The 24,205-nt window shown below is 44.4% G+C and overlaps 1 protein-coding gene across 1 annotated transcript in view; it reads left to right on the top strand.

Annotated features, from left to right (window-relative positions):
* The window catches only part of col11a1b (collagen, type XI, alpha 1b), a 129,122-nt gene that overhangs the window by 22,500 nt on the left and 82,417 nt on the right, over positions 1–24,205 (top strand). Inside the window, exons 5-11 of the mRNA XM_083782304.1 lie at positions 8,805–8,933; positions 12,434–12,523; positions 12,887–12,988; positions 17,069–17,374; positions 20,339–20,401; positions 21,476–21,517; positions 21,933–21,995. Of these exons, the coding sequence (XP_083638430.1) occupies positions 8,805–8,933; positions 12,434–12,523; positions 12,887–12,988; positions 17,069–17,374; positions 20,339–20,401; positions 21,476–21,517; positions 21,933–21,995 (795 nt within the window). The remainder of the gene's footprint in view (positions 1–8,804; positions 8,934–12,433; positions 12,524–12,886; positions 12,989–17,068; positions 17,375–20,338; positions 20,402–21,475; positions 21,518–21,932; positions 21,996–24,205) is intronic.

The raw sequence follows: 24,205 nt of genomic DNA, 5'->3' as shown, positions 1-24,205 counted from the left end.
AGTTCAATGAAATACTACTCCGGATTTTACTGTACAAAATGTACAGACTCATACCAACCTGGTTATGGAATTGACTTCTCTTATGTGCTCCAGCCAGGCCTTGGGAGTGAATCATTGTTTATTGGCTGAGGGAGAAATGGCTCGACTGTCCCTAATCACTCTTTTCGCCAGAAAGTATCGACAACAAAATGTTTTTGCTTAGACCTGTTTAATGGGAATTTTGTAATTTGTTCACAGTTGAATGCGTAGAAACAGATGAAGCGGTTGGTTGGTTGCAGTGTGTTATTGATTATACTGAAAATGTTCAAAAATAATCAGTTCAGCAGGAAAAAGCCAAGGTGGCCTTCTTTTCCAATTTGCAGCCGTGCATTTTGTATTTTTCAATGCGGTTTGAAATGGGCTGCATGGCCTGTAGGAAACTTGCTCACCGCGTAATCGTTGAGCGCGAGAACAAACAGAGTCACGCCCCAAAATATTGAGTCGCAGAGTTTCTCTTCTGTTATGCATTCTATCCCACACACACACACACACGAGATGGCAAATTATTTGTTTACACTCCGCTGTCACGCAAAGCGATGCAGCGGCGGTGGCGACATCTCGGATTGAGTAACGCAGAAATGAATGTGACCCCTTCAGAGCATCCTTGTAGCATGTGTCCTCCCACTCCCGTACAGCAAAAGAGGCTGTAGACATCTAGAAAATCATTTTAGACGACTGGCTGTCATCATAAGGATCGGGGACCCGTCCTTAATAGTTAGGAACCAGATGGACTCTTACGGGCCTATAACTCTGAGAGCTTATACAAATGGAATCAAATTGACTGTGATGGTCTAATCCAGATCAAACTGACGTTCCTTGAGATGAAATTGGGTGGGTGGTGACTGCTTTAGACTGTCGCCATTCATCACTTAAAAACTGACATCTCTCATCATCTCACAACGCCCCCTTTCTCCGTCCGCCAACCTCTTGCTGTGTGAATCCCAGTGACTTACAGACCAACCCTCTTGTCCCTCCTTGTGCCTCAACCAAACATACCATGCTCTAAATGGTCCCCGCAGAGCCATGAGGTAATGGGGCCACGCTGTGTGGCGCTACTGACAAGCTGCATTTGATGTGTGTAAAGAGAGGGGATAATACGGAAGGAAGAGGCGAGGGAGGTGAGAGAAAAGGCAGGGCAAACAAGCAGGCAGATGGTGCAGTCTGTAAGGCCTGTACAGTATGTTGTTTTTGAGGACTTTTGGGGCATTAATATTGAACACCGAGCATGACTTTTGTCTCCCCCTGCTACTTAAAAGGAAACTTTAGATGCCTGGTCTGCGCCCTTGACCACAAGGGGCTGCGTTTGACGTAAACCTGGAGAACTCTGCGTGATACGAGACATTTCCCCCCTTCCTGGAGCTTGTACTATCTGGAAAGTCTATTTTGTTCTTATGGCAATTATGATGATGTGCGCCCCTCCCAGGGTTTGGACAAGGACGCCTATTTAGATAATAAGCGTGTCAAGTTTATCGTGTGTTGGACAATGGAAATAAACAAAAGTAGAAGGGGGAAAAAAGTAAAGCAAACAAGGAGGCGTCACAATTCCAAATCGCTGAGGCGCAGCACGGACAAGAATGGGCTGCACAGTATGGAATGCATAAACGGGACAAGCATGTAATCCGTGATAAGCTGCGATAAGCTCTTGTTTGCACTTAACCACTTTCAACCAGGCATCAGAGCTATTTCGGACACTGATATACTGTCACCATTAAAAACATAACATAACCCCCGGTCTGTGTCGGTGCTGAGCTGAGTAAAACCTTGCCCATAGTGCAGTGGGAGGCCTTCAGTGTCACCGGTAGGTCACAGTGATAGATTGACAGGAATTACCTGGCACTTAGCTCAGCACGGCGATTACTCCGCTTGAGGGAGAAGCAGAGGCCTCATCAGGCCAGGTCACTAACACTTGCCCCGCTGACTCAGCCAGCCGCCGTGTTGTTGTGATTGGTGCATCAAATAGTGTTGTCATCTTTATAGGAGACACAAATCCCGTTTCCATGATCCAAGATCATCGGAAACATTTTTGATGTTACTGTAATCAAGGTGGCTTTTAAGGACTATCAAAATGATGTTAATACTGCTGCGTATGAGGGTCCTTGAAAAAGATGTTTGGCCTCACTTGAAAGATGAATCTATGACTGTGAATTAATTTATTTGGGAGTGATGAAGTCCCGATCCATCATTCCATTTGATTTATGATTGTGTCATCGATTTTCAGCTGTGGTTCCGTGCACCCGCGTGTGCATGCATGCATGCATGCTTGCTTGTGTGTGCGTGTGTTGGTTCCCTCTTGGCCGAGGCTGCAGGTGCCTCGGGCGTATTTCCAAGCGTGTATTAAAGGTGCATTAACATCCAGCAGCTGTTTCTGAAGGCACTTTGACCTGATTGTACCTCGGATGCATGTGCACCTGCACGCCGGGCTACGAGCTCTCAACCATGTAATCACACACTTACACGTTGTTGAACTTGCACAATTACAAATGTACTACTCATATCATTTTGTGTGTAATTCTTGTGTGAGCTGCATGTTAATAATAACATCAGCACTGAAGTGGAACCTCAGGGTACCACCATTGTTCGACTCAGACAGTAGAAATAAATCAGTCATTATTTTTATCCTGACTATCCACAGTTTGTTGCTCACTCTAGAGGTCCAAATACAGTATGTTATACCGTAATCTTTTTGGCATGGCATAGCCTCTGTAGTCTGTACGAAGTAATGTAAAACAAATTGACCCCTTAGGGGTGATAAAGCGTTGCCTTACCTTACCGTTATGTCAGAGATTCATGACTTAACTGGCTCATAGTATTCTCTGCTCTTGCCTCTTCGTGCCAAGGTCTCCCAACAGGACAGCATCACACATTAATGTAAATCACATTTTTCTACAGCTGCTAGTGGTTTTAATGAAGTTGTCAATTAGTCTTAAAAAAAAACATGTGACTCGGAGATAAACACTGTCTTTCCCATGGCTGTTTTGATGCTGCCGAGACTAACGTGGGACAGTGAGTAATAATATGGTGAAAAAACAAACTGTAATTTTGTTTATATCAGTGATTAGCCCAGTACGAGGTGGGATGTGAAATCTCCTTGAGTCTCTGATCTTGGGCCAGCAGTAGCCAGCAGCATTTGATCAAAGCTGTCTGTTTTAAGTTCTTTGTTTTATTTTGTTCTTTTGGTTTCAACCATTAGCCACATGCTGCTGTAGGACATGGGCGCACGGGGGGTGGAAGCGTGCTGGCTTGGCTGGATGAGGTAATGAAAGCTCATCAGCCTATGTCAAATATGCGCTCCATCATTGTTCCCCGCAGGGTTCTCATGCGAGGCCCCGTTGCAGAAATGCACCTTTGTGCATTTAACCTACATCTGTCCTCCAGACAATTCAGGCTTTTCCTGAGAGGGGAGATTCACACAGTAGAGCCAAATTAGTGTAACGCAAAACAAAACCCCTCTCTCTGCCTGTCCGCTTACTGGACCTCCGCTAATCATTTTTGACAGCTGAACTGAGAGGAAAATACCTGATCTTTCCAAATAAATCCTCCTGGGGTGGGAGCAAAAGTGCAGCAACAGTACAGAGTGTAAACAATACAGTACACACTAGTAACATCGGGACTTTGCTGAGCAGTATAAATGTGGTGTCTCATCTGGGAGATCTGAGTCCTGGGGTAAAAGTTAATGGATGCAGCTTTAATTTATCCATTTCCCATTTGTTACCCAGAAAGCGGTTTCTGCTTTACACTCTGAGCTAAAGGAACACTCAGGGTTTTACTGTGTGTACAGTATAGTACCAAAGTACATCCGTCCCCGAAAAGCCTAGGCTGGGATTTCACGCTCTGCTGTGGGCCTGCGATATCGCCCCCTTTTTTTAGGTGATCGGCTGAAGTTGCCGTCTGCCAGATACTCGCAGTTTGTAATTTGGTGTTCCCTTCCCAGAGGGGTGTTGGCCATATGCTGGGAGGGACACGCTGTGTGTGAGAGACCTTAGGTTCAGTCGCTCTAGGGAAAAAAGCATCAACTAACTCTCTCTCCTTAGCTCTTTTATCGTTTCTCACAGCAATTTTTTTAGTCGGAGTGAGAATCTGCTTGCTTGAGAATCTGCTCGCTTGAGAATCAGCGCAAGTGTTGAGATGCTTTATTATTTGGTACTTGGGTTTCACGGTGTGGCAACCAAGGGGTCAACCGCCTGGGGGAGCGTCCGTCCGTCCGTCCGTCCGTCCGTCCGTCCGTCTGTCCGTCTGTCTGTCTGTCTGTGTGTGGTCGCGTGCGTTGGTATTTGTCACTGTACATACGTGAAATCATGTGTGTTCTGCATTTACCCATCGTAACTATCACAGTTTGTATATGTATTCGGGGTGGCTGTAGGCATATCTGAGTGGTTGGTGAGACCCTTACAGCGCTTATTACAGCCATAGACCGGGAAATGCTGCCTTTCCCTTTCCACGTCTATGTATGTCCTGTACTGTAAATATGAAGTCCCACAAGGAAAATATAGAGCTCCATATAGCCCAGACATTCAGACAAAACATAGGTCATATAGCCCAGACATTCAGACATCACATAGGTCGTTCACACACTGCACACACCTAGTAACTTGGTATCCATGGCTGCAGATTGCACAGGGAAGCCATGCCCTTATTAGACCCCTAGTCTTATTCAAGGATGGAACACACAGCAAGGCAGTGAGCTTGGATTCGATCTACACACAATATTCACCTGTGGAACCGAGTGGGTGTGGGGGTCCCGAGTTCAAATATGATTCTTTTGGGGGGGTCCTCAGTTCAAAATTCAAATATGATTATTTTCGTTGATCGTTGCCTGAAAAGGTTAAATAACAATTTGTAACAATTCTAGAACCCGTTTTCTTCTCTCGAACTTGTGACTCATGCTATATGTTCTCTTCACCTCTCATCTGTCTCGACTTTTCCCCCCGTCAGAGTTGCTTCATGTCAGTAACACGTGTTGGAGCGTGTCGTTGTGTGGCACACGCATGTCCGACATTGTGCACACACACACACGGTCCCCGCTACTGGATTGATTGCACTGTAGACAGAGAGAGTGCGGCAGCCGGCCAGCCGATCACACCGCTCTGAGTCCTCTGCCAACTATGAGCGGAGCAGCAGCCAGCATGGTGCTGTAGCCTGTAGTAGATCATCATCCCTGGCAGTGGTGGAAAAAATACTAAAAGTTAAAGAAATGAGTATCAATACTACAATGTAAAATGTTACAAGTGAAAGTCCGGATTTCAAAACGTTGTTGAGTAATGCAGAAGGTAATGCAGACGGAAAGAATTTCACAAGTTTTCAAAATTTGAAATCTTTTGAAAATGGACAAAGTATATAAAGTGCTTAAGTGTTTAATGTATATTTAATATAATTGATATTTTATAACAATATAAAAGTAACTGGAAACTAAAGTTTTCAAACACTTGTAGTGGAGTAACAATACAATATTTGGAGCCAAGATGTAGTGGAGTAGCAGTACAAGTATTAATGGAAATGTATGGAAATACTCAAGTAAAGTAAAAAGAAAAGTCCTCAAAAGTGTAGTTAAGTACAGTACATACAGTACATAGTTACTTTCCACCACTGCTCCCTGAAGTGGAATCCCCCGGGAGGAAAAGGTTCAGGATGTGCCAGAGAGACACTCAACGTGACCCAGACACTGACATTATCCTCTTATCTCCACACTGTGGACGTACAGTACTGTCACAGTAATAGCCAAATCTAAAAGCTCAAACCACGGCACATTGTGGTGTGTTTTGAGCTTCATGTACATGTTTTTTATATTTTAGAATTTCAATCCTGAAAAGTGACCGTTTGGGCATACAGTACGAGGTTTCCAACAGACAGCGACGACATACAGTATGCAGGCCAGACAGACAGACACTGTGTGTGTGTGTGTGTGTGTGTGTGTGTGTGTGTGTGTGTGTGTGTGTGTGTGTGTGTGTGTGTGTGTGTGTGTGTGTGTGTGTGTGTGTGTGTGTGTGTGTGTGTGTGTGTGTGTGTGTGTGTGTGTGTCAGTGACTTCAATAATTGAGATAGCAAGTTAACTGGCTGAGTGAGTGACATGATGTGGGAGTTGGAGATGGGAGGAAGTGAAACTGAGAGAGAGAGAGAGAGAGAGAGAGAGAGAGAGAGAGAGAGGAAACAGAGATTGGGCACTCAGACAACACATCGTCCATCTTTATTGAGATTAATGGCTCTTCCTTTATCTGGCTGTGACTTTGGATGTGCTGGTCCTGAACTATAAAAAAACTATAAAGAGATAAGGACGTGCTGGAGCCAAGACAGGCTACTGTAAATCTATATGACATTTACAACACGCAGTTCTTTCTGCTTCATTTCCAGCGTCTGTACGTTTAGTAGCACATTGCATTGTTTGTGAGAACTCAGTGCTGTGCAAGTATGTGCCGGAATTTCTATTCAAGGTTGAAGTTTAGTCACGTGTTTTTTGCAGATACATGATGGAATACCAAATGGAATGTTGTACAGATGAAAAAAAAAAGTTTGAAAGGTAATCATCTAAACACACATCTGTCTAATGCTTTGTATCCTTGGTGAGCGTGTACATGGATTATACGATGGAAAATATGAGAGGTTTGTGGCGTTTGTGGTCACAGATGCAGGGTTAGCGTTACCGGCAAGCGCTATTACGGAGAGCCGTAAGGCATTATTGGTCTATGTAAAAAAACACCCCGATACCAGCAAAAATGCATGAATGACAAGCAAGCCGATTGTCATTTAATTTACGTCCCTCTACGCTAGCGGCAGTGATTCTTAACCCATTGATGCCTGAGGCCGAATCTGGGAACGCCTTCTAGGGCCTGACCTAAGGTTTCTGAAAACCTTCAAATTCTGATGATTTTTTTAAAATAGTTATGTTGCTACATGTATAGCAATAGCTGATGACACAGAGAGCGCGCCGGCATCAAGGGTAGAACAACGTATACGTTGCACCAGGCATCAATGGGTTAAGGGCTGCAGTATGAGGGTCATAATGTGGCTTGATCATGTTTGTGTGTATGTGTAATAGCATATTTAAAACTCATGTATGTTGATGTGTACCGGCTGTCATTCATCAGGGCTGTCACATACACCGGTGAGATTTACCAGTCAAGCGTGATTGCAGCCAGGGCAGGGGGAGGGGGGGGGGGGGTTGCAGCCAGGGGGTGCTGCCTGTGAATATTGACATCCTGAGTTACACTTTATTTAGTTTGGTGAGCTTGTAGATCTGCTGTTTTCTATGAGTGACACACCGGCCTGCAACTGAAGTATAATTCCCTGCAGTTTATAATGTCTTCCAGAAGGCTAAGCTTGTGCAGATGCAGCCTCCTGTAATTTAATGTAATCTGCATGGATGTGTTTCCTCCTTTAGCCGGCCACCCGGATCGCCTGCTCCATCCCCCCGCCCCCTCTACCCCAAACCCCCTCCAATCTAAACGTACCCTAAAGTAAAAGTGTAGGGGCACTTATCTTATTTCCCTTTTGATTGTTTACGGTTGTTTAAGGTCGGGGGTGAAAGCATTGTCCTATTCCCCCCACCCCCCACCCCCCCTCTGGGACAGTCTCGGGTCAGCCAAGGTGGCCCGGTGTGGTACTAGTTAACATTCTTCACATCGGTGGCAACGAGAAGTCGTTTTCTGCTCTTTAAAGAAATTCCTTGGGAGAAAAATAAAATAATATAACATAAAAAAAGGGTGCTTGGCTGGGAGACGAGGAGATCTGATTTCCTTTTCCAAATGTTCATGAAAAACAGACGGCTGCTCCGTATTTCACATGAGCAGAGAACCCTTTGGTTATTTATCTTCCCATTCCTGCAGCAGTAAAGCGCGACACTCGACGTCCCTAATGGCTGGGTGTGCGGGTGACTGTACAATAGTACAGCACCCCCTCTCCCCATTCGTAACATGCACATGTATTCACACAAATGCCTGTTTTGTGTGTGTGTGTGTGTGTGTGTGTGTGTGTGTGTGTGTGTGTGTGTGTGTGTGTGTGTGTGTGTGTGTGTGTGTGTGTGTGTGTGTGTGTGTGTGTGTGTGTGTGTGCGCGTGTGCGTGTGTGCGTCAGGCCAAACACCCCCTTCCCCTTCACCCACTTATATTTTCTTAGCTGGAAGGCCAGTCTGCTGCTTCTTGTGTCAGAGAGTGAATGGTCTGAGACAGAAAGGAAAACCGCGAGGATGGTTTAATGACAAAGCTCTGATTCATTCCTCAGGTCTGGGAAACTACTTGAAATTCAAAGGCTACCACTGCTGGTATGGTGCAGTTTGAATTATGTAGACCTGTTATTGTTTTACCGTCCGTCACGTTCCGTTTTCGCTAATAGAGAGCGATCAGAGAAAGTGCGAAAGGAGACGTGCACTTCCTGGAATGCGCGCATCAGGAGGACTCAGTGCCCAATCAGAAGCGCATAAGCAACACCAAACCAAACAGAACAGAACCCATGGCAGTGCATGAGCTCGGGCCAGACCAAAAAGCATGTTTAGGCTTTTGCTCTTGAATGGGTACTTTAAATCAGCCTGTTATTCCCTTTATTATTTTTTGACTGCTGTGAGTAAATTAATATTATTTTGGTTGTAGACTACTTTTATTGTCTGTTCCCAGATTTTTATTTGCTGTAAATCAGTTGCACGACGATTTGCTCTGAACTGAAATTAAATAAATTCCTCAAGCTAAACAGAAACACCCTGTGTGGTCTCTAGCCTATTTTAATCCAGTCCTGCTGAGTAAGAGGGTGACTGACAAATCCTCTTCTCCTTCTCTTCCCAGGGCGACATCCAACAGCTGCTCATCGTGGCCGACCCCCGAGCGGCATTCGACTACTGTGAACACTACAGCCCCGACTGTGAAACCCCCAACCACCATGACACCCCCCAGGCCCAGGAACCCGAAGACGAGGTCAGAGACTGGAGGGGAGGGGGGGGGGGGGGGTGGAATGACTGGGGTGGTGTTGATGAACAGGAGTGAAGGTTGAAAGAATGGGGGAGGGCGGGATAGAGAGATAGTGGGATGGATGTTGGGAGGGTGGGAGGGAATGTGGGAGTGAAGGAGGGTAGGTAGGAGGGAGAGAGGGTGGGAGGAGGTGAGAGACAGAAGGAGGAAGAGAACAGACATTTGAAGGAAAAGGGGAAACTTTGGGTTTAAGTGGAGACGGAGCTGGAACGGTCAGGAGCAGAAGAAGAGTTTGACCCTTCGGTATGTGTCATGGACACTGTACACAGTAACATGAATAAGGGTCTAAGCTTGCACTAAAAGTTTGTTAGTCTCTTAGAAGGGTCCATGTCCACAACCTAAACATGCAGCAGTCTTTGCCAGGTAATTGGAGTAGCAGTAGGCTTGTTTTTACAAACTGCCTAAGCTAAAGAATCTCTAAAACATTTGCTACAAACTTTTTCTCTGGGCCTTAGGAGTAGCATAAGAATGATTGAGCTTTGTATTGTTTTATGCACTGCTCTATTGATAGTGACGCCCTTAATCAACACTAAACCTTGAGGTTTGAGATCATCTGCTTAATTCGAGTTTTACTACCATTTTCTTCAGTGCATCGCTCCCCGCCTCAAATCTGTCAGCCAATTCTTCTAATTAAAATACAATGCTTTGTGTTGGGGGCGGGCCTGTCCTTTTCCTTTTTGTTATTTTGCTAGTTCGATTCCTTCTGCGGCTCTGACATTTTCCGTCAGTATTTCACTAAATAACTGATGAGCTCACACTGGAAACTTTTCCTTTCTCTCTGCCACGAAGTCTGAGCCCGCTTTGGAGTGGCCCCGTGATTTATATCTCTAACGAGTTCTGCAGGCTCTGTCCAGACTCCCAGGGAAATTTAAGCTTTTCCTTCCCCCCAGCTCCAATCCCAGTACCTGGAAAAGTAGACTTTAGATCCTTGACTTTGTGAAAGAAAGGAGAGAGAAACTAAAGAGTCAAAAGAGTGATTCTTAAAAAAAAAAAACATCTGACTCATGTCCCAGGAAAATGTTGCTTCATCGCCATGCTTTTCCCATGCGCCAAGACAAGAAGCTTGACAATTCTAAACATACAACAGGGAGCTCTTGGACTTCACCTTGCACGGAACATTGTAAATCGAACTTATTCTCACACTGACCATTCTGTAAGTAGTTATTGAAGGAATGTTCTTCATGCTGCGTTCCAGGACACTGTAAGCGTCCCGCACATATTTACGACGGCAACACCGCCAACGAAACACCCCCAAGAAGCTCGTAGGCAGCCTAGAGCCACCACGGTCAGGGAGTGTGTGTGACGCTGACCCACCCCCAGCCCCTAAAGGTGGCCCCCTTGACCTCTGACCCCTGAGCCTTTACAGTCGACAGCCACATGTCTGGAGTGATGTTGTTGAAAGAAAAGGGACTGAGGCACAGGGGGGTGTGGGGTGGGGGTGGGGGGTTTGTTTTTATGAGTGCACTTCAATATTTATGCCTTCAAAACCAAGACTTGTGGTGACGGCCTTCAGCTTGGCCAAGCACTTCAGCCCTATAAATCTCACTCTCTCTCTCTCTCTCTCTCTCTCTCTCTCAGCTCCTCTCATCACTTTCTACATCTTTCTTTGTCTGTTAGTCATTCTCATTCTCTCTCTCTCTCTCTCTCTCTCTCTCTCTCTCGCTGTCTCGCTGTCTGTCAGCCTGGGTTGGTCTGGCCACGCCATCGACCTCTCTCTCAGGGCCAGTGGACAGAGGCCAGGCGAGCAGGCCGGCAGGCTGTAGGCCCTTTATTATTTTTACGGCTGGAGCAGCTATCTGGGGGCCAATATTTATCCCTGCTCTATTAAGAGGAGAAATATCAGAGGGCCGGTCTGTTAACTTAATCTTCCTATCTGCTATTTTGACTGGTCCCACTCCACTTGTGGAAGACAATGTTAAAGGGAGCCTCAACAAACAACGGATTAGATTAGCAATGGGGTTGATCACAGCTCTTGACATGGAAAGCTAAGGAAGTGTAATATGGACGGCAGCCTGTAATGGGACATTGATTATCCCATTGATTATCCACAGATTTGCGGTTAATCAAGATGAAAGGATCTAATCAGAAGATGAGAAATCAAACGCGATGATTTATGCCGTATGTGATCATGACATAGTTAATATGCCATGTAATAGCCAAGTTATCTTGTAATTATGCCATAAATGTGATTAAATTACACCAACACTTGTAAAATACGTGTTTTGATCATCCAATGGAATCTTGTGCAGGCCCCCCTCCAAAAAATAAATAAATAGACGGCCAAATTAGACCAGGGGGCCCTAGTTTTCACAATTCTTAACATTCAGCATCCATGCTTATGCTTGTGCGTCCTGTGGGTTTTGTGCGTTAGGCTATAGGGTATACGGTCACACCTACTTTGTTGCCATTGCGTGGCTTTCCGTGTGAAAACCATTGCAAAAAGACACATAGGCCCCTTTTCCGTCAAAAGAACGTTGGTTCTAGAACTGGTTCCGTTCTTAATTATTTTATGATGTTTTATATCACATCTGCATCTTCCAACCTGAATAGTGACACACCCACTTTGGTTCCAACTTCAGAGTAAAAAGAAGTATTTTATTTGGTTCCAGTTCCAAACCAACTTTTAGAGATCTGAACCAATTAATTTGGTACAAAATGAGGCGGGAAAAAATAACGGAACCGGTTCAACCCCGGTGGAAAAGGGGCCAAAGTTAGGTGTGACCGTAGACCTTAGGGGTGTTTTTTTTTTCACTTGACAGGGATGATTTTTCGGATGATTTTAAAGGACGCCAGTGGACATGTGGACAGGGACTTTGGGGCCCCTCCTTTTCTCCCTCTTAATGATTTTTAATGCCCTGTCGCTGCATGTAGCCCATAACTGTTTACACAAGAACCTGCAGTGGGGAGGCTTCCATTTTAAAGGGGTCCATTAGGGAGTGCCCGGGGGCATCGTTGGCATACTGTTGGACACTGGGAGAGGAGATGAGTTTTCATTGGCACCACATTAACCAATAAATAACATTATTTTTACTAACCAATCTGTATGGTATGAAGTATGTTAATATATAACTTAATTAGTACATCTGCAGTGGTTGGAGGTGGTCTCCCCACTCTTCCATTGACGCCAGGGCCTATAATATACATACACTAGACGTTTATACCCTGGCGTAGACACCTAGTGGTAGACTGGTAGAGGTTTGGTCTCTTGTTGTTCCAATCACAGATAGGACATAACGGATTTCAGCTTTAACATGGCCATGTAAATAATCATGTACTAAGGGCGTGTTCGGAAATACCACACCGGAGCACACTCGCCTATTAGTTTGCATTGCACAGTGGGCTCAGTGCGCTATTTCCGAACGCGCCCTAAATGTCTTTTTAGAAGACATTGTACTGTGATATTTACATGCTTTGCACCGTGTGTTCCTTCCTTTGTCTTCCTGTAGTACACTAACTATGACTACGGAGAGTTCTATGACTACAGTGAAGGAGGCGTGGCCACTGAAATCCCCCCTACCGAAGCAACCAAGACTGAGGTAACATATACACTCACTGTTAACGATGCTGGGTTTCACTTTAACTCTGAGGGTGTGATACTGACTCAACGTTAAATCAACACTCCGGATCTGACAGTGCCCTGTACTAATAAACGGATCCATAGGACCACGTTGTGAATGTCACACACTGGCATGACACACGCACTCACGCACACACACTTTTTGCGTGGCGGATGTCATGATGGTTCATTTCATCGTTTCCTTGCCCCTTTTCAGTCATTTAATTCATGACTTCTGTGCGGTATGGTAACCAGGGTTAACCAATACCAGGTTGGAGAAGAAGAGAAGTGCTGTATAGACAAAACTCAGCATTGTGATGTGTTGTTTTCTTTGTGATTTCAGACCAACGTGGGAGGAGAGTATTACACCGGTGAGTACGACTACGGGACCGGAGTGGACGGCAGCCCCCCTGAGACCCCCACCGACACCACGGGACCCGGCACGGTAAATGTCCCATAATAATAATATTACTTGTTGATCCCACAAATACAAGGTCCATTCTCGTTCCAGAGAAGTCAAATCAAATCATGTGCAGACTTGCCCAACAAATAAGTTGCAATAATATTTAACATTGAGTTCTTTGTTCATCTAACATTTCCTACATTGCATTTTAGCCAGGAATATAATTTTGTGACAAATGAAAAATCTGCATCACTTCTGAGGGAGCTATCTGGTATCAGAAACACATTCAAGTCATTGTGGAACAATGCCCGGGTAGCTCATTCAGTAGGGAGTTTGCTTTTGGAAGTTCTGGAGTCGATCCCAGGCACTGGCAGCTCAGCATTTGAATAGCATGGCTTGGGTAACTATAAGACTTGGAACTGATAGTACTGCAGGTGGTCTAGTCTAGTGCATTGTAAAGGCGATAATCTCCCTCATTGCTCAGTTGCCTTATAACTGACAGCCACTCCGACCAATTTACTCACAAGGAATTAGCCTTGACTTAGGGTGCCTTCACAGTCTAATCTAATTAAACACCATGGCAGGTGTACAACCTTACTGTCATACCAACTCATTCACTGACTGAAGTAATGCCAGACCGAGGTTGTAAATATGAAATGATGAAGTCAGTCTTCTTCAGTCTCGCCTGCATCTCATCAGCAGTGAATGGGGCATATTAAGGATTAATATGATCACGTGCACACAGAATGGCCAAGCATCAGATGATGTCATATCAACAGTATTTGACCTCCTCTCTCAATACACTTGATACTCAAACGTTTTAATTTCAAGGACCCTCATAACTCTGAGAATGTACAAATGGACAAGGATGGAATGGAAGGGAACCCCAGGCCGCAAGGAACCCTGAGGCTCCCTGACAACTACCATTGCCATATACAGTGCAGTGTAGTGCCTTCACAGCCATACACAGCCTGTGTGCAATCGATGGGTATTATGACAAAAAAGGTTGACCTACCTACCGTATGTCTAGAACAATAGCATTGGACGCTAGCTTGAAAATCATCTGGGTTCTTGAATGAGGTGGTATTGGAATGATGAGACTTCGTGCAGCCTAGGGGAAGCACCAAAGCAGCAATATTTATTTTATATTTATATAGAATATTTATGCGGCAGAGACAATATTCTTCTACTGACCCCACTGGGCTATACATCCTCAAAAATGCCCCTCAAAAAACAAAAACGATTTGTATCATATATTTGACATTTGCAAATAAAAATCCTCAATGACCAAAAAAAAAGTCAAAATATCATGGGCTAATTATTATGTTTTTTTATCCAATGACCATCTCCTCCTGAAGGCGGAAACCCCTCAACAAGGCCTCTCTCTCTCTCTGAGGCCAACCTGTTTACTTGACATCTTGATTTTCATCAGAAAACCCGTCCCCATCAATACAACCTGGAACACAACCAAACCAGGAAAACTGTGTCCTTTAATGAGCCATGACCAATGGAAAATCAGCAGACGGGCGAACCCCAGAGCCCCCCCACCCCCCATGCCCCTCTGCTTCTCCCTCGTATCCTACATTTGGCAGATCCTGTCTTAATTTGTGCTAAACCATCACATAAACCAGGAAATAATGAGGAACATTTGAGGGTTAAACCAAAACAATATGGCTGCTGCACGTTGCCAGCCGAACGTCTGCCTCTTATGATGTACCTTGAGGTGGATAACACGATGTAACCGAGACACAGGGAGAGACAAGCCAGAGAGCTAACCAGTAGAATGTGTCCTGTCGCTTTGCCTGTGTAAGAACAACAGCTATCATGTCCTGAGATCAGTGGCTGGGGGGGAGAAGTACCTTGATTTATTTCTTTAAAAAAAAAGTTAAAGTAGCTAAATAAACTAAATAAATGGCCTGTATTTATTTATTTTACTTGAGTTAAATACAAAAGGATTGGCATCAAAATAATACTATACCAAAAGTTAACGTACCGGTATGTGTTGTGAGCTTGTAGATTGTCTATTTTCGAATACAATAATTATAAAATAGCACTCAATTTGTTGATGTATGTTTTGTAATAATAATCTAAATCTGCAAAGTAACTAGTAACTAAAGTTTTTAAATAATTGTAGTGGAGTTAAAAGTACAATATATAAGTATATTCTCAAGTAAAGTAAACGTACTTCAAAATAATGTAACCTAACATGGAACAGTACATTATGTGCCATTTGGTGGCTGCTTTAATCCGTAGGTTCATAAATGTTTGGTCTGGGTGGCCGCTGGGGGATCAAAACCAGGTTTTTTGCGCAGATCTATTTTTAATGCCCCCTTTTAATGCCCAAAAAGTGACAAAAATTATGTATGGTTCCAATCTGACAGCTTCTGAGCCAAACGTAATAGTTGCTTAGACTTGGAGCAAGTCATTAGTCAATCATTATAGTTTGCCTCATGTGCCATCTGGTGTAAAGTACAGTATTCCTTCAAAATGTCATATCTTAATCCACTTGAACCCTAGTATCTGGGCGGAGGGGGCGGGATAAAGAGCAGATCTACAAGCTCACAACACATTGCGCAGTGACTCGTGAGCTTGTAGATTGGCTATTTTTAGCTAGGGAACAAAAGCAGACCAAGCACAGAGCCAACTCACTATCGAGGGTTTAAGGGCTTAATGCCTCAACTTTCTTACAGAATTATTGAGTTACAGCTTCTTGACATTGCAGCAGCAAGACAAAATATGAGAGAGAAAAAAATAAACTAAGCCAAGTCACAAAATAAATAATAAATGACTAAATAACTAAAACATGACACAATAATGTGTAGCACTCAGTGAGGGGAATTTGTAAGGTGGTACAGAACACATTTCCGAAGAAGACCCCCTACTTTTTATAGAGAAAAATGCCCCCTTAATGTTTCCTTAAAAAAGGTTGCTGGGTGGGATTAGAACCCATAACCGCGGTGATGTTAGTGATGTATACCAGCCACTATGCAGGACAAGGAAAAGTCTCAACATTCTTGGACTCTCTTCAACTGCTGTTGATAATTATGCTATTCAAAAAGGTTCCCTGTGGTGTGGAAGTTTTAACAGTCCCACATGGATGCAGCTGTAGATTGTGAATCAATGGTTACAGAGTCGTAGAAAATAGACATCATGGTATACATGTGATGCACACTGATTATAACTTTATAAGCAGTGACTTAAAATCCAAAGAAGAGAGCTTGGGACTGAAATATCGCCGGTTTGATTTGAAGCCATAAACAATCATTATCATGACCTCGTTGGCCTGTTTGGAACATGGAAGAACGCAGCCAGTTGTCATGAATCAAGATTTAATTTCCTTTGATGACTAATGACTAATGATGACACAGTAACCTGATATCATGTTTATTGTTAAACATGTGTGTGATCTGTTACTATTTAAGTGTCTCTTTTCTAAAGTGTACTTTCAGAATGAATGTGGTATGCTCTGCAATGATTTAGAATCTTATTCTCAGTAGGAACGTTGTTATACTCTACAATGAATGATTAACTACGTTATGATTTAAAGTATGAATGTTGGCTATGATTCACTGATATATTGCATCTCCTTGCTTTAATAATGTCCACATCCATCTGTTTGGGATAACACAGACGCAGTTACTTTTCAACAAAACCCATTCTTTGACTTTTGTTTTGTTGAGAACTGACATACATTTTGTGTTACTCCCAACCAGATACACACAGATTAGTTGAAAATGGCAGAAAAATTCCTATGGGAAATTTCAAGTCTAATAACTAATTTGTACTTTGTCATATGACCGTGTCCAGTGCCAAAAAATAGCAGCTCTACATGCTCACAGCATATCGCATCACCAACACGTTGTGATATTGTAGAGCTATTTTCGGCGCTGACACCGTCGTACGACGAAGTAAAAGAACAGGCTTTAAATCTAATCGTTTGGCATAGTTAAACATCTTCACCGATGCTTTAACTGTGAATCATGACAACAAAACCATGTGAAAGTGTGAAACTATTCACATGTTTTGATCTCACTAACCCTGACCTCCATGTTCCCATCCTCCCCTCCCCTCCCCTCCACTGCCGCATCGCCGCCTCATCGCACCACTTGGATCCAATCCCAGAACTACGAAGAGGAAGAAATTGTGGAGGATTACATCACCGGAGTGGAGCAGGTGGGGGCTGAAACTACCTCTGCCCCGGAGACGGCGGCCCCCGTCGACACGGGCAAAACGAACGTGGACCCCGGGACCGACGCGTACGAATTTAAGGAATACGACCTGAAGGAATACGACACCACAGCGCTGGACAAGAAGCAGTACGAGTACGGCGATTACGGCGACTATGGAACCGGAGCCGCCGAGGCTAAGCCCACCGCCTCGGTGTACGAGGACGAGTTGCCAGCTGAGACTGACTTCAGGGAAAGCAACGTAAGTGGCGGTGTTGTAGGGCAGTGGCTCTGCAACTGTTGTCATGATAAGGACTTCCAAATTTATATGTATTTTATTAGCCTGTGGACCCCCCTGCCCCATCTAAAATATTTTGTGCCAGGAATCTGGATCAGCTTTATTGTCAGAGTCAACTTTATTGTCAGAGAGGGAAAAGAAAAAGGGCCCTTACAAGATTTGTGTTGTTAAAATGTGTTGTCTTTTTCGCAGCTCACAAGCTCACAGCTGGTCACAATTTGACGTGTTGTGAACCTGTAGATCGACTATTTTAGCCAATAGCCAATATTACAGTATATATATATAGGGTTAAAGTGGTTAAACAAATTTTGCTGGTGAGGACACTCCGGAAACCTACTGAGGGACCCCTGAGGGGAACCCGGACCCCACTTTGAGAAGCACTGATGTAAGGGGGGGGGGGTCACTGCAGGAATGTGAAATCCTGAGTGTCCATGTGACTCTGCTGTAGTGGAGATAGTGGAGAGCTGCCCTGGATGTTTGTACTGACCTTTTCGTTTGTTGATGCTTAATGGTGACTGGATGTATAGCTGAGGGCATTCCGTGCAAGCACACACACAAACCTAAGCACACACGCACCTAAACACACACACCCACATACACACACGCGCCTAAGCACAAACACACACGCACACACGCCTAAACGCACACATGCGTGCCTAAGCACACACACGCACCTAAGCATAAATGCAAGCAAACTCACTCTCACACACACACACACACACACACACACACACACACACACACACACGCACGTGCACACACACACACACACACACATGCACACACACACACACACACACACACACACACACACACACACACACACACTCTCACTCACACTCACACTCTCACACACACACACACACTCTCCCTCACACACAGTCAGTCACAAACACTTTTATCTCATCTCCATATAAATAAACAGATGTTTACTCACCCACAGAGGCACGGACACAAATCAACATAGACACACACACACACACACACACACACACACACACACACACACACACACACACACACACACACACACACACACACACACACACACACACACACGCACACACACACACGCACACAGTGACAGTCACTCACAAACACTTTTATCTCTATCTGATCTTCATACAAATAAACAGATGTTGACACAGCTGTCACAATTGACACCCCCTCCCCGACCTCTCAACCCCATCGACCCCCCTCTCATCCATCCATCCATCCATCCATCCAATCCACATTATCTGAGCCCAAATGATGACATAGCAAAAAAATCTCATGGTAATTCCATGGAAAAAAATACAAATGAAATAAAAGATTCAAACATCTTAAAACCACGGATCGACAAGTCATCCCAGCCCGCCGCATGGCCTGGCTAACCGCAGCCTCCCCCCCCCAACCCCCTCCCCCCCATCCTCGGCCCCGGCCCCCCTCAGGCTCCTCCAGTCTCATAGAGGCAGGAAGCAGCCTGATCCCCCCGTCTGGATGTGGTCTGTCCCCAGTCTGTCTGAGTTGGTCCTGCACTGCACTTATACAGAACCACTTCAGATCTGTTCTATCTGGGTATGTCATTATAGGTCGAAATTGTCCGAATTGTTTTTTTTTTTTTAAGATAGGACAACACAGACAAACTATTCTATTAAGCCAAACCCCTAACCCAAGCTCACAAGCGTGACGTGTTGTGAATTTGTAGATCGCCCTATTTTCACCCGTCATTGGACGACTAAGTATAGTCTTAAAACATTCTTCTGAAATTAATCTGTATGGTAGAGTATATCAACACAGCTGTGGTGGTTGCAGCTGGTCGGTCTCCCTGCTCTTCTATTGAGACACGTATATCCTGTGGGTGGGTAGGACCACTACTGGTTGACAAGTGGTACTGCATGAAACCCATTATGCTCTCAGTTTTCTTGGCCAATGGCGCTAAAGGGATACCAGCCTTAAAGGACCACTTCACCACTTTTCAGCCTATCTTCATATAATTGGACCTCACTAATGTTCATCATAAAATAGCAAAAAAACTAAATCTATTTAGTCTGTCTCATAGGAGGGCTGTAGGCAGTTCAGAAACCCGTCCACCGGTGACATCAATGGGGAATGCAAAAATGGAAGCCATCGTTCTCAAAATAATACAATATGTATTTTATTTTTTTATCTAGTTTTTTTTTATCTGCCTAACGATGATGTCACTGGTGGACGGGTTTCTGAATTGCCTCCTATGAGACACAGACTGAGTAGATTTTTCTTTTGCTATTGAGTACCAATTACAGGAAGATAGGTTGAAAAGTGGTGAAGTGGTCCTTTAAATGGTTATGACATGGAAGTTACGGACTGCAGCTTTAAGTGGATAATGGACAATTGAAGAGAGGTTTCTTCTCATTGGCTATCCTCAGTATAATGTCGGGGGAGGGTGTTTTAGACCACTGTAGGTGGTTAGTGAATTCCTCTTGTGTGAAGTCACTGTATGGATAGTGTCAGGTAACGACCTCTCACATTTACGCACAGTTGGGGTCGCTTCTTTTTCCCCCTTATTTTTCTGGGTTTTTTTTTCTTTTTGTTAAATTGCTGGCTTGCTGTAAACTTAATAAATAGGAGTCAGTCCAAAGTCTAAATTATAGCTTCTTACAAAATGGTAAGAATGGGTTTTTCTTATGTTTTATGTTTTTTTAATGAACGGTAAAAAGTTCTATACTCTGTTCAAGCATGCATGGTCATGGTGCTAGTAAGGATTCTGCAGCGGTTATCTGTTTTATAATAAGTGACCTCTGTAAAAGAAAGGAGACACCCATCTGGGCAGAGCGGCCATTGCTTGTTTCCTGGTGTTACCTCATGCGGTCAGTGGTTCCTACAGTATAACCGTGGGTGCCTCGCCCCCCACCTACAAAGGAGAAAGGCTGAGTCATCACTAATACCTGCTCTCTGTGTTCTCCATAGGTGGGTGGAGGCAGCTACCAGGGGGAGAAAGGGGAGAAAGGTGAACCTGCCATCATTGAGCCTGTAAGTGGTAACATTATGGTACAACGTTGACATATAACACACAATGATGTGGTTATAAATGTATTGTTCATCTTCCTGTTCTTTTTTTTAATATATTGATCAAGTCTAGTTGTCTAGTCTGTCAGGCTGTATATGCCATGTCTACCTACCTACCTATCCGACCTACATGTCTGTCTGTCCATCAATGTCAGTATAAAGCTGTCAGTCCACCTGTTTTTCTTTGTCTGTCAAGACACTGACATTTCTTTCACAGAACGCTTTGCCTAGTCCAAAGAAAAGGATCTATAACAGTCGCATGCAGTGATTTATATACAAGCCCATAAAGAGCCCATATCAAATTCTTTGCATATTAGGGTCCAGTTAGAGCCCTTATTTTATTGGTACATTGTAAGTCGGATGTGTGACGTTCACACAATAGAGGGTCAACCATACTAGCCCTAGCTTCCTGTATTTCTCCATTTCAACCAGAACAATAAAAAGGCCTGCAGAGACAAGACCACAGCCGCCCACACATGGGTGGGAATTCTAAGCCATGCCCATTGTAGCTTAATCCTGGTCACGTTCCCTCTTTTCTTTTTCTTTTCTTGGGATAAGTGAGATAAAGAGCACACATCGTGGCAGACAAACAACTGGTTCCCTACTGAAAATGTCACAGCACTTTGGTTCTCAGAGTCACCGTCATATATAGTTTGCCGGCTAAACGACAAGCAACTGAAATAGCAGCTGTACTTAAAGCGTCTCCGCTCCCGCTCCACCACTCTACGCACCACCACCACCACCACCCTACTACCACCCTCACCACCTTAGCTTCCCGTCAGTGTGATGTGACCACACGCACGTTATAGCATTATTATATACGCCTGCCACATACACACTGAAGGGCCGTTAACTGCAGCTTGTATCTATAAGTAAACTCTTTAGGATCAAACTCAAACATCCCTCAACAGCTCTCTGGGCTCCCAAATGTCTGTTTTTTTCCCCCCTCTTTCTTTCCATTCTCTCGTTGCCTGTAGATTTACTGCCTGCCCCTAAATGCTACTGTATCCCCCCCCCCCCCCTTTCCCCTTTTTGCAGGGGATGCTTATAGAAGGACCCCAAGGACTGCCTGGCCAAGCAGTGAGTATCACGTTCTGCCTTCCTCTGCCTGGTTTCCACACATGTAGAACAGCTAGAAACTGTGCGTGTTTGGGGGGGTTTGAGGGTCTTTATGGAAAGAGCGTCAGTGCCGCTCAGCTGTGAAGCTTGAGTTGAGAGAGACAGTGAGAAGTAAGTGTGTGTGTGTGTGTGTGTGTGTGTGTGTGTGTGTGTGTGTGTGTGTGTGTGTGTGTGTGTGTGTGTGTGTGTGTGTCTGTGTCTGTGTCTGTGTGTGTGTGTGTGTGTGTGTGTGTGTGTGTGTGTGTGTGTGTGTGTGTGTGTGTGTGTGTGTGTGTGTGTGTGTGCGTGTGCGTGTGTGTGTGTGGCGGGGGATCGGCTGAGCTGTGGTTTGTGATATTCCTGAGTTAAGTCTGTGTGATTCTGCGTGTGGTTTCAGGGTCTCCCCGGTAACCCAGGCCTGCAGGGCTCCCAAGGTCCCCACGGAGATCATGGCGAGAGGGTAAGTGAGAGGCTTTTCAAGAGCCATTTCCAGATGTTTCTGAAAAAGCCATGTTGTCACCAAACTCGGTACCCACCAGTAATGTTATTGAATGCCCTGCTACCATTCATACAGTGCATTCATTACCCTACACGCAACCAGTCTTATACCTTCCGTCATAGCCTGATATGAGCCAAGAAGCACAATTGCAGTGGCCCAATGAGAAGACAAAACATAGCCCAAATTACTCATATAAGAATGAGAGACCTCCAGAATAATGACTCTAATCTTTTTTCCCCCGCGGACCATAATTGATGCAAAATGTACCAAGAAAAGACCCAAATTTATGATGTTAAAATGAGCCATCCATCTCGCTTTGGATATTAGGAGAGTCAGCAGAGAGTCAGCAGAGAACAGTGCTTCTGTTGTTATCCCACTGTCTTCTCCTTCGTTGGCAGGCGGTGGAGTAGAGCCCCGACGCCCACAAAATAAGTATTGCAATTGGACACAGCTTGCTACTGCAGCGTATACGCGACGCCAAGGAACCAGATATGCCCATAAACTGTCAATACCCAAAACACAGCGAGCGAGACACACAGTCACATTGTTATCTCACATACTTGTGCATTCTGAACTCCTCAAGTCTCTCTCTCTCTCTCTCTCTCTCTCTCTCTCTCTCTCTCTCGCGTGCTGTGGGATTCTGCTCATTTAGTTGATTGATTGTAGGGTGCCGAGTAAGTACCCGTCCCCCATGTGCACAGAGCTGGATCCCATTTTTTTTTGTCTCAACTGTGGCTAACCCACGTTGCCAATATTCCTACACACTACCCTCCCCTCCTACCTCCTTCCCCCAAAACATACATTTTGTAACCGGTGATCATATCATTTAGAGAAATGAGCTTGAATCCAATAGACAGTCTATGTTCCCATAGACAGCATAAGCCAGCAGAATTTTCACTTCAGTTTGAATTGTAATCAATTTATATTAAATAACTCGTCAAAAGGCGATCTTGGCATTGGTGTTTGGACCAGAAGGCATCAAAAGGTGATCTCGGCGGTAAAAGAGTTAAAAGTCCATAGACTTGGCTGGCATATGACATATGCCAGCCAAGCGCTAGTGCCCTTCAAAAAGTGTGAGATGTTTGCGTCTCAAGGCGTGTCAAGCCTGCATGTATAACGACGCCTCCATGGCTTTCATTGGCTACATTGTCCGCCCGTTTTTCTGTTTTCATTCTGTCGGCACCTAGCTAGGCCGCTAATGTATGTCATTTGGAAAGAAGTGATGAAATATTCCATCCACCGCGGCTTGCCAACTCAGACCTTAATTGACATCGGCGTGCGAGGCCATCGGCTGCTTGGTGCAGGCCGGGCACACACTCTCCTACCCACACACTCGCCCAACACACACACATTCGCCTGCTGGCTACCTCAGGCACGCCTCACGAGCATCAAGGCCTCACTGTGTCTGCTTTGTTGTCAAGAGACGAGAAAACACACCGCCATAGGGGTGTGGTTTGCAATATTTACTGGTGTAAAAGATGCGTGTGTCAAGCAGAGGTCCCCCTGGTTCTCACACGCATGCACACACACACACACACACACCATCAACCTACAAGTTTCAAGACACTTTAGATAAAAGCAGATAGCCTATATAACCCATCCTAAAATCCTGTATCTGCAGTATCTCCGTGAACAGTGGGTGGCGCTGTGTTTTACCATGTATGACACGGCAGTGACGAGAGACTCTTTACCCCCTTCAGGAAGGCAACACGTGGCAACAATTCTTAATCCGGCAGTCTGACAGTTTAATGTGCAGTGGTGGAAAAAGTACTCAAATCTTTTACTTAAGTAAAAGTATCAATAGGCTACTGCAATATAGAAATACTCTGTTACAAGTAAACGTCCAGAATTCCAAATGTACTTGTAGTGATTCCAAAAGTATTGGCATCAAAATGTGCATAGTACCAAATGTAAAAAGTACTCATTTGCAGAATGTCCCATTTCAAGTTTTCAAATTTCAAATTATATTTCAGTTTCAAATTATAAAAATCTTTTGAAAATAGCAGATCTACAAGCTCACAATGCAATGCGACGCATTGTGAGCTTGTAGATCGGCTATTTTCAAATGTATAGGGCTGAAGTGGTTAGTGTATGTTTTGTTTTGTAATAATAATCAAATGTACAAATTAACTAGTAGTGGAGTAAAAGTACAATATTTGAAACCAAGATGT

The sequence above is a fragment of the Protomyctophum parallelum genome (genome assembly GCF_964188405.1).
Source record: "Protomyctophum parallelum genome assembly, chromosome: 14".
Lineage (NCBI taxonomy): Eukaryota > Metazoa > Chordata > Actinopteri > Myctophiformes > Myctophidae > Protomyctophum > Protomyctophum parallelum.
Note: the sequence above shows the minus strand (reverse complement) of the source record. Positions and strands in the feature narration are given on the sequence as shown.